This window comes from Protomyctophum parallelum (assembly GCF_964188405.1).
Source record: "Protomyctophum parallelum genome assembly, chromosome: 12".
Taxonomy (NCBI): Eukaryota; Metazoa; Chordata; class Actinopteri; order Myctophiformes; family Myctophidae; genus Protomyctophum; species Protomyctophum parallelum.
Genome location: NC_139712.1, coordinates 32123888 through 32135974, shown reverse-complemented (window position 1 = coordinate 32135974; position 12087 = coordinate 32123888). Strand labels below are relative to the sequence as shown.

The window sequence follows — 12087 nt, the reverse complement described above, 5'->3', positions numbered from 1 at the left end:
CCTTGTTTGAGCATCTGTGGGAAATGCTGCTGTTTATTTGTTTTGCCTCTAAAATGTATTATCTTTTGCCAGAGGTGGGACAAAGTCCCTATGTTGCAAGTCCAAGTCGAGTCTCAAGTCTTTGCTCTCAAGTCCCGAGTCAAGTCCAAGTCAACACAGGCAAGTCCCAAGTCAAGTCCAAGTCCTGAACTTTTTGTTTCGAGTCCCAACCAAGTCCTTACATTTTGTTTTGAGTCCCAAACAAGTCCCACCAAGACATAATACTAATTAATGATATGTAAAGATTTACATAAATCATGAGCATTTTCCACAATTTGCATTTATTATTAAACAAGGGTTCTGGAGTCCACCAACAAAATGCAGATACTGTACTTTTCAATTTCCTCCGTGAGGACAGGGTTTAAAGCACCACTCTGTACAATGGGGTGGTTGAAGTTTGTCTCTCTGCTCTTCTATTGAGCCATTTAGATCATGTCAAAGGTCATGTCTCACCGAGACACAGGATCTGACACAAATTCAATGTTTCCCCTGAGCAAGCAGGCTATTATTATTACAATGGTAAAATGTCATTACTTGCACTGAAACCATGTTCAAATCCAGGGTAGAAGAGGAATGTTACATTACCAATACCAAACCATTTTACATGTCATACAAAAGATAATCAGATCAATTTAAATAATAAGAAACTGTGCACAAAAATAAGGAAGACTCTAATACAATCAAACATTAAACTGATGCTCTAATTCACTGTTCCAAAACAGCAGCGACGGCAGGAGTGAAGCCGGTATGTGTTTGTTTATGTGCAACACGTGGAACACAGGCGACGCTAGTACACGCTACTACATGATTAAGGTTACCAGTTTAAATTAACAGAAATTAAAAGATGTGTCCTGTATTGAACTGATACTGATACTTTAATGTCGGGGAATCAATACGAATTACAAGGCGATTCATGTGCTGTCCTCCTGTCTCGTTGTTGTTGTGTTACCGTCAATGGGACTGTGAGTTTGTCAGCGTTGCCATGTATCGTGAGAGAAATAAGCAAACCGTAAGAGAAGCTGTTAATGTTAATTATTATTTTTCAAACTCAGTATTTCAATAATGCTTCTATGAAAAAAACCAATAAACAAAGTTATATTAAAAAAAAAGAAATAAGCAAACCGACCAAAAAAAGAAACAAGACAAAAACAAGCAATGTTTTTCTCCAGAACGTTACACTTTTTAAACATTTTAACATTATGTGGGCTTGCTGTAAGGCAGGGGTCCTCAACTAGAAATGCTGAAGGTCCACAAATATTTTTTGAACAAGACCATGGTCCAGTCTCATGCGCAGTTGCGCACGCAAATAAAATTGCTGCGCCCCTCACCTAGAAACAACCAATTACCAAGGTATACAAACCGGGTTTGTATAGCTCTTTCACTTTGACAAAATATTCATTATTCACACCTCCAAAAATCCAATTTTGTTTCATTCAACTGAAAGTGTGAATGTGAGCCAGTCAGCGCAACATTGTCATCATGACATGCCGGCCCATAATACACACATTAAGAGTGTTAATTGCGTTTCTCGGCATTGATCGAATACAACGGAGAATTCAACTCGCGGTTGCGGTGACTTTTTTTCTTCTCTTTATTCTGTTTATTTTATTATATATTATTTTATATTCTTTATGGAGGGATAGACAGTATAGGCTGACAGGAAATGGGGAGAGAGATGGGGGGTCACTCCCCCATCTCTCTCCCCATTTCCTGTCGGGATCGGGAGTCGAACCCGCGGCACACTGCCAGACTGGATTACCAGCCAAGGTGCCTGGACCACTGAGCCACGGCCCAGGCCTTTTCTCCAGGGTCCGCAGAGAGATGTGCCGCGGTCCGGTCGTGGACCGTGATCCGCCTGTTGAGGACCACTGCTGTAAGGTATTAAGTGACTTGAAAATGTTCAAGTCAAGAGGGCTCAAGTCAAGTCAAGTCTCAAGTCTTTGGCATTCAAGTCCCAAGCAAGTCCAAGTCTATTTTTGATTTGATCAAGCAAGTCTAAAGTCATCAAAATCGGGACTCGAGTCCAAGTCGAGTCTCGAGTCTCGAGTCTCGAGTCTTTTGCTAGCACAGATACATGGCTTGTTCCGTTTTGGCAGTGAAAGGACTCCCAATCCTGACGGCCTTTACTGCCTTTTTTTAAACAAATCAATAACAATTCATCATTCAACCCCTTTGGGAACTACAGTAAGCCTCCCTTTGAAATAGTACCCGGTCTATGTCTCCACCTCTTCTTGGTGGGACGACTTCTAAACCTTATGCAACAAAGTTTTATGCACACCTGATATGCTCTGACGGGTGCGTAGGCAGGGCATGTATTCAGAAAAAGTGCACAAAGACCTGCACACCGTTTGCACTTGCAATACGAACACTTTATTTAGGCAACGTTTTGGGAAAAATCTGATGCCTGAAGAAGGTATTTGACCGAAACGTTGCCTAAATAAAGTGTTAATCATGAAATCAATATTGCTCTTATGGTCTGCAATTCTAGTTTGAATTGATCCATTTTGGGCCTAGTAATAAGCAACTAGTGAGGCAACGCAATGATGAAAAAGAGAAGCAGCACATATGCGAAGAATGGCCGACCGTTCCAAAGTTTCATGGCTAAATTATAAATTGCAAATGGACTGCACATACAACACAAGCTCACTGTGAAAACCGTAGCAGCTATATTTACTTTGTCTGCCCACAACACTGTACTTTGCCCAGCTTTGCTTTACAGTAGGTTTGAAATATTTTCATAGGCATTCATTTGTCCATTCGTTCTTCCACCCACGCAACCATCCATTCCTGCTATCCATCCATACATCATTAATATTCTGTGTACATTGTTAGACTCTCACCCATCACCCACTCATGACACGGACAGACACATCAACCTTGGTGTGCACTTTCTGACTTATGAAACTGACTCCAACAATGTCCCCCAACAATATTAAAAACAGATGAAATTGTAGCACTAACGATGTCCGAGATTTTTTTTAAATTAATTGAATGTGAGGTTTTGCATATTCCCATTCAAGTCAACGGGAATGTATTCAACAATACATTTATTGAAATAAATTTGACATAATGTATGCAAACAAAAAGCAACCTCGCTGCCCAGGCGGTGGCGTAACCGTCTGGGCACCCGACTGGTAATCCAGTCGCAGTGTGCCGCGGGTTCGACTCCCGAGCCCGACACGGCCTTTACTGCATGTCATCCCCCCATCTCTCTCCCGTTTCCTGTCAGCCTACTGTCTGTCCCTTCAGAAACCAATAAAAGGCGTAAGCCGCAAAAAAAAAAAAAAAAAAAAATCTTAAAAAGCAACCTCGCTCTTGCTGGAGATTTGGTTTGCTTTAGAAATATAGAAGAAAAAAAGTGTTAGTCACACTAATTACACAGCAAAGTGAAGCTTTCAAAGGCTCTCCTCTGCAAAGGCAAAGCCATTTCAGAGATGGAATGGAAGTAGAATTTTCTGAAGGTAAAGAGTGAAAAAGAGACGCATAATGTATTATTCACCGAGATGAACGCTCCCGCTGTTGCTACCTGTCCCTCTTCACTAACATGCGTCACGGTAAGGGGAAAAGACGAGAAGAGGGGAATACAAGAGTGAAGGCGACGAGTGGGAGAGCTGCGAGCTACTGTATGGGAAACCTGAAGTGAAGCAAGAAAGCAGAGCAGAGCTGTTCTCCCAGATTCTCCACAGAGCCTCTGGGCTAGCGGCTACTGTACTGCGATGTGTGTATGTGTGTGTGTGTTCCAGAGATGGAACTGCGATGGAACAAAGACAGTGTCGTTATGGGGATGTGGGGATGCACACACTGGCACAACCGAGTGCATTATGCAGAGAATACAAATTCAAAAGCACACATATTCCCAGACATGCCCTTGTTGTATACTCTCTATATATATACATATACATAGTAGTACACACACACACACACACACACACACACACACACACACACACACACACACACACACACACACACACACACACACACACACACACACACACACACACACACACACACACACACACACACACACACACACACACACACACACACACACACACACACACATTTTAAAGCGGATTTTCATGAAAAGGGGCGGTTCAGTGGCTCAGGGCCACTGCCGTATTCTCTGCATAACAGCTAGAGTGGCTAGATGGTAACGGCAAGGTTGCCAGTTCGAACCCGGGCTCCCCCAGAGTTAGTGTCGAAGTGTCCTTGAGCAAGACTCTGAACACCCAATTGCTCCTGATGTGCAGGTTGGTGCCTTGCATGGTTTCCGCCGTAATGCACAATCTATGTAAAGCGCCTTGGATAAAGGCGCTATATAAATGCACGCACACACACACACACACACACACACACACACACACACACACACACACACACACACACACACACACACACACACGTTTACTTAATAGTTATGGTAATATATTCTTATTATTACAACCGCAAATCGCATTTACTATGAAAATGTGCAGGAAGCCTGTCAAGCTCAAGCCTGTAATGCTTCCGGCACACGCTCTGAACGCAGAAGCAGTCACGCTTTCCTGTAACGCTGCTTCTGTCACGCTGCTACCTGTAAATGCTTGCCCGTTACTCTCTATGGTTACTCTTGCCATGTGCTTTGAAGAGCCTTGGCTTGTAAGTTTTCATGCTTTAGTTGTACTTATACTGTTGTATTTCTGTATTTTGTGCGAAAGTGCAGAGAAATGTTTATCTTGAGAAGTTTATTTGTACGGAGGTGTCGTATCTGGACAATAATTCTATAACTATAATCATATTATAATCAAACTACATGTCTGGGATAAAGTAAATTGTCTGTATGTCTGTCTGAAAGCAGCCACAGTCGAGTAGCCTACTCTGCATTGTGACAGTTAGTCTCAGAGGCCTGTCTTTGATATCCAAAGTCAAGGTGTCGTTGGCCTGTTTTACATGCCTTTTGTTAGCATGCTATTGTTTCAACCAAGAGGTCAATTGATTAAATCTCAGACGTCACTCTGTATGCATCTCAATGCCATTTGTATGTAAAGTTTCAAACCCTCCCAGAGACCCCAATGTTTGATGTGAGACTGCATATAATCAGCTGTTTTTGCAATGTTAGGGGAGTCTTGTGTGGGAGGCTGACCGAGGTGGTCAGGCGGCCCTGTGCTCCGCGGCTCAGCTCATGTGCCGCGGGAAGCTCTGCTGTGTTCTTGGTCTGACTCTGCAATAAATACAATGCTACACTCCAGCTCATCTCTGCCTGCGTGTTTCTTCATCCGATCGTCTGAGGCTTTGATGCCGAATACTCTTCGTCCTCTTTTGTCTATTTTGTCTAAGTTGTAGTTAGTGTATGGTTATAAAATATACCACAGAGGCATCCCCCAAAGTGACAGGAGAGCAACTTTTTCATATTGCGTCAAATAAGAACTGGGTTCCAAAAATAAACAAATGATGGCGGTGGTTTGAATCAAGAATCAACTGACTGAGAGAAAACGCTAATGTTACTGCCGTCGAATTATATATATTTTTGCTATAAACAGACGCTATCAAATATCACTGACTGACTGTTGTGACGACACAGAGACAGGGTAACTTCTACGGCCCTGGACCAGGGGATGAGCGAGTGACATCAGGACTTCGGTAGAGATTTCACCGTCTGTCCAATCCGCTGTAGTGCTGACATAATGAAGTGACATTATTCCGGTAGTGTCTCAGCCCTGCGGTCGCTTCTCGCCTTTAAGGCGTCTTACTGGTGATCTTTTTTTTTTTAAAGATTTGTTTATGGCTTTTCTGTCTTTATTGATAGTATCAAGTGAAGATGGACAGGAAAGAGGGAGAGAGAGAAGGGGAGATACATGCAGCAAAGGTCGTCATGAACAGGACTGGAACATGCGACACGCTGTCAGGCAAATTTGCCAATAGGCGCCTGGACCACTTGGCTAGCGGGCACCCCTTATTATGATCTTTTAAGACAGTTCAGTCCGTCTATAAGAGAGTGAAAATCTATATTAATTTATATTGTGGATGGACTCAATGTTAGGGCCCTGCACAAATGATGTATTCACAACAAAGAAACTGCTAGGCTCAAACTAAATGTTGAATGAGTCAGCACAGTCACTGCAATTTTCACAGTCAATAGGGCAGTTCCAGCAGATTGAGAATAAAATAATTACAGCACCTGGGTGGGTCTGTATTTGACCCTGAATTCAAAACAATTGGGGGGGGCATTGACTTTATAATAACTGTTCTGGTTAAATTTGCAGAGGTAAACTGAACTCCTTATTTCACTGCTTTTGAATCCATCTCTCACCACTGCTGCATTTATCTGTTCCATGACATTTTGCATCATACAAGATTAATTTATAAGCAAGGACCGAAACCAACATGCAGGCATTAAACATCACTGCTTGCTGCTCCTGCTATATCTTGGTTCTCTGTTGCACCACTGACACACACACACACACACACACACACACACACACACACACACACACACACACACACACACACACACACACACACACACGAGTGCATGCCACAGAGAGGCACTAGACAAGAGAATCAGAAGGCGTCGTCTGGAAGGACTGCTGGTGTCAATTATAACAAAATACACTCTGTGCCACAGATTAGCCTTTAATAATACAGTACAGTAATTATTGCACTACATCATTAACGCCTCTTCTGCACTCCCTAATCATTCTCACCCACTGTCCTGGAATTACAGTGAGCACAACCCACTCTAAATAAATAATAGTTTATAATAGTAATACTCCACTCTGTGTGTTCTGATGCCAGGGCTGGACTGGGACATTTTCATTTTCGCACAAATTTGGCCCAGACCGGCCCACCACAACCAGAGTGCAGATAGTAGAAACTCTACCGCCCGCTCCGTCAAGGCACACAAACAAACAAGCCCTAATACCACCACTTTTACAGAACAACATACAGACAACTACACAACCCTTTGTTGCTCTCACAAGAATGATGCTGGCAAAAGGATTCAAGATAGAAGAGGGTCTATTTGTCACTCACTGATACAGGTACAGTGAAATTATCATGATGTGTATAGAGGGTGATATATGACAACGTTCCGAACACAATCTTTTCCAACATAACTTGTGACTGACTATTTCTTGAACTCGAATAACCCAACTCATAATTGTACTTATTTTGTTTTATTTTATTTAATTTTTTGTTATTTATATTGTTTTTGTTATCTGTGCTTAAATTAAATTTTTTGTATCCTACTGTTTATATCATATGTCTGTATGTATGTTTGTTTTTGTATGTCTGTACAAAATTATTAATGTTATTTTTTATATTGTTTTGATGATGACGATAACTGGGGGGAGGGATGGGGTGAGGGAGAAAAAAAATGGTATGTTCAAACAGTACTAAATTGTTGAAACCTATTACCAATAAACATATATTTAAAAAAGAAATTATCATGATGGCACTGGCAGAATGGCAGCAGGCCCGGACTGGTCCACGGGACCACCGGGACCTTTCCCGGTGGCCTGCCGCCTATTGGCCTGCCTGCCTGTCAAAACAAATGATATATATATATATATACTATATATATCATATCATAACTTGAGCGGCCCCCTACGGTCGCGGCCCACCGGGAATATGCCCGGTACGTCCTGTGGCCCTGTCTGATGCCATGGCTATTCAGTGTGTGTGTGTACTTCGTCTGTATAAAGTACATAGGCGTGTGTTTTATACCCTTATCTTTTTTGTAACACAGGCCCAGGCAGGACCTGTGGCGCTGCTTAGCCCTCTGCACCCAGTTGAGAAATCAATAATGGAGGACAAAGCAGAGTGCGCTCAGAGATCAAAGAGTTTGTGAGGAGAAGGCTGATCAGGGTGGATGTACTGTTCTCATATCCAGCGATAAAGGAAAACTCCATGCTGGATAGTTACTCCATTAGAAGCATTTCATTAAAGACACATTAAGGACTCCTGAGTCTAGACCAGTGGTCTTCAAACATTTTCATGGAAAATTCATTCATCCAAAATGGGCTGCCAACACCTTTTTGAAAAGATTCGTTTTTTGTTTTTGTTGCTAGATTAGATTTAGTAATTAGTGCAGAAACTGACTAGTTGTAGGTGGGGAGATAACAGTGGAGAGAGTGAAAGCTGCTATGATGATCTGAATAGTAATTATCTTAATAGACTAACTTCTAATCTAGAATGAGAAATTAAACTGTTCCTCAGTCCATCACTTGCAGAGAGAGGTCCTAGCCTACAGTACAAAGATGTAGCTTTTTTGTCTTCAAAAGACTGCACTTCCTCTAATTTCATTCATGTGATTTCATACATACATAGTTTTATTGAATAAATGTACGTGTAATAATCGTTGATCATCAACCCTGATCATTTCTCTCACTATAATCCTACCAAGATCCATATTGTCCCACCCCTACCATGGTCATGTATTTTCACCACCATCGGTGGGAGTATAAATTGTGCACGAGACGCAGTGGCTTCCGCATGGCAGACCGGCCGTCCTCACACAGTGACACTAACCTGATGTCCAGCCAGCGCAGCATGGGCATGGTGGCGGTGCCCAGCAGCAACACGGTGACGCAGACCACCAGCAGCGTGGTGCTGAGGAAGGAGCGCCGTACCTCGGTGGGTGTGTCGTTGGCTCTGAGAGCCAGGGCAAACGCCACAGCGCCCCTCAGACCTGGGATAAAGGGAGAGAGGCAGTGGTCACCAATGTCCGTACACGCACACATGTGTCCAAATGTGGCACACTGTCCTTGTCTGTGGCAAAAGTTAGATTTTATTTTGTTTAGACATTTTTATTTTGATCATAAGACTCAACTACTGGATGTCAGTTGCCAGGTTTTCTTCATAATGTGTAGGACACTGATTTACTATGACACTATGGCACATTAGGAGTCCACTAGTACAGACTTTAAAGGTATATTCAGTGATTTCACTTAATTCAAATATCACTTATTTTTTTGTTTTGTTGTTATAATCCTCCCTACTATAGAGTGTGCTGGCCATATAAGGAGTTCCTCCCTGTCCCCAGTTAACCCCTGGGGGTCAAAAAACCTTAGGTTTCGTTTTTGACTCTCTATCCTGATTGGACGAAAGGCTGGGTCCCACAGCCAAAAACGAAACCTAAGGTTTTTTGAGTGAAATCACTGAATATACCTTTAAGGACCCCCATACCTCTCAGAGACCACCTTCAAGGAACCCCAGAGGTCCCTTGGCCATCTCTTTGTGTTTATGGTAATATTCTTGTCTGCTCTTGTCCGTGGAAAAAATAGAATTCCACTACTCAAGCCATATACTTTGACTATTTTAAAATAGCCGATCTACAAGCTCACAACGTGTCGCAATGCAACAAGTTGTGAGCTCGTAGACGGCCATTTCCAGCAAAGAGCTAGAGAGAAAAGAGACAAAACCAGGCCACGTACAGAGACTTGGGGGAGCCCAGTCAACTTATAAAGGGTTTAAGGTGTTGAGCATGACCGCACCCATATACTGTATCTTTCCAAAATAAAAAATGTATGAACTGGCTCTTTGATATAAGACCAACAACTGAACTCTGTTTCTACAATCAACTGATACATGGTGCCTTGCAAACATTGCATATGAATGAAAGTTATCAGAGTAAGCCTAGAAACAACAACCAGTAGACTCCTGGCACTACGTACATCGCCTAAAGAATTCACAGAAAAATCCTGTATTTCCATCAAGTCAGAGTTATGCTCAGTTCACACTCCCGTGTCCCACATTGAAAATGTGACTTGCATTGCGAGATTCGCGACGCATTGCAAGCATGTGGATCTGCCATTTTTGGTGCACAACACCGTTACCGCACAAAACAAACTTAAGCCCATTAGAAGCATATTGTGGAAAACAGAAGACCAAGGGCTTCTCACAAAGAACATGTCTTACATAAGGGGGGAAAAGTGGGTCAGTGTAGCAGTGAGCCATGCTGAGTGTACTACTCCACTTCATTTTCTCCTGCATCATCAAGCCAGTCTCCGTTTCAACTGTTAGTCTGGGATGTTAAAATAGAAGCTCCCCAGCCACAAAGAAATTCAGCAGACAAATAGAAATGCCAATGGGAAAAAAATTAAGTTTGGGGTGAAGGAACACACTTTGGATTCCTGCATTACAGATAAGAATAGTCCCATTGACAAGACAGTGCAGGTTGTGATAACACTAATGCTTCAGGGAGGCTGGATGTAGGTGGCAACATGCACGTCACGCACGCACGCACGTGCACACACACGCACCCACACACACTTACTTAGGGGACCCATTCTAAGCATTCTCACTAATGCCATTAGCTGCAGGCAGTGAAGAGAATTACATAATTAAAGAGCTTTCATTAGATAAATAGGGGAAAATACGTTAATTTCCGAGTTACTAGCCACATGGTAATAACAAGGCAACAAGCAACAACATAATCCATACTGTAAGTGTTAATGGAAAATCACAATGTTTCGTGTGCACATTTTATAGTACTTCAGCATGCATTACCTGCAAACATCATGAAGTGCTGGAAGTTGTGAGGTATCTTGGTGGTACGGCACGAATTCAGAAGCCAAGACAACGGGTAGATGTTGCACGCTCTTGATATGCAGATGGAGAGCTGTGTGCATGCATGTGCGGGTTGAGGACAATAACCAATCATTAATTCATTATGACATGTGTACCGTATGCAAGCAAAGCATATGGGCATGCACACACATGAATACGCACATGGGCATTCACCGGCATGCATACGCAAACATAAAGAGACATACAGTACAGTATACACAGTCACGCAGAGATACACACACAGGTCTCTGCTCTGCATATACTCCGTTTAGAATGTGAACGCGGCCACATGGCACCGTGCCAAGACATGAAGCCAATCGGCCTCTCACAGCTGTTTCTGGCCCCTGCCACATACTTTGATGTCTCACATGGGATGGAACAGAATGCCAAGTGTCCTGTACAGCAGTGAAGGTGCACAAGAGGATACCGGTATATCGGTACCACCGTTTTCGTTCTTTTTGGGGAGATGGATTCCCAGATTGGAGTCATGGTGACTGCAGGGGGCCTTGTCAGAGTACCTGTTGTATCCCTTTTGTGCCCATATATGGAGATTTCTGTATCTGTCTGTCTACCTACGAGACCTTCTTCGACTCCATGTGGCCGGACAACGAGTCAAGCAATTGAAGATGGGCCTAACTTTCAAAATTGTAAATGCAACTTTACCCTCCATGCCCTCAGTACCCACTTACTTGTCTAATTACTTTAAAAAAAGTGAGCAACACCCACAGCCATAAAACTAGAGGGAGCGTGAACAACGATCTGGTGCCACCCATTTATAAAACTAATATGGGCAAATTCACCTTCCAAAGCACTGCTACCCAGGTGTGGAATGCCCTCCCCCCATCACTGGCTTCCTTCAAGACAGGCCTAAAAATTCACCTGTCAGCAGGTCAAAGGGAGAGGAGGTGATCGCCCCAGCCTCTTTGTGCGAATAACCCCCTTCCGATTAACCTTCGTCCCCAACCTGTGCATACTGTATATTTCATGTTTAGAGGAAATGTATATGTTGCTTTAAATTATTATCGTTATATCACTTACTGTTACTGTGTTAACTTATTATTCATGTCATGTGCGAGTGGATAGGACCCGAATGGAAAAAAGGCCGCAAGGTCTTTCTTCGGTGAGATCCTTTTTTGAACAAAGATGCCTGACTGTACATTGTGCTGTTTGCATTTATGTTGCCTAATAAAATATTCAATCAATCAATCAATCAATTGTCCCTTTTGTTCCCACAATATGGTATCTGGTCACTCCTATGACCGTATATGAGCATAGCGGTCAGATCTGTGGCTCTGGACGAACAGATCTCCATATATGACCTTCTATGGGTGTATTACGTTTGTTTATGGGTAGATTTGATTCATATAGTGATGGGCTCTAACCCATTTTGACATGTCTTCAACATCCTGACAGTTTTCTGAAAAAGCTATTTTTCTATGTCAGTCGTTCTTCGATTATTTTATTTAGCAGATCTACAAGCTCATAGCGTGCCACTCG

The 12087-nt window shown here is 42.7% G+C and overlaps 1 protein-coding gene across 1 annotated transcript in view; it reads right to left on the bottom strand.

The window, feature by feature from the left end:
- Positions 1-3409: 3409 nt before the first annotated feature.
- Positions 3410-12087, bottom strand: part of LOC310867642 (sodium/hydrogen exchanger 9-like) — a gene marked incomplete at both ends in the record, with an annotated part of 49790 nt that continues 41112 nt past the window's right edge. Inside the window, 3 exons of the mRNA XM_083777760.1 lie at positions 3410-3494; positions 8551-8710; positions 10531-10642. Of these exons, the coding sequence (XP_083633886.1) occupies positions 3410-3494; positions 8551-8710; positions 10531-10642 (357 nt within the window). The remainder of the gene's footprint in view (positions 3495-8550; positions 8711-10530; positions 10643-12087) is intronic.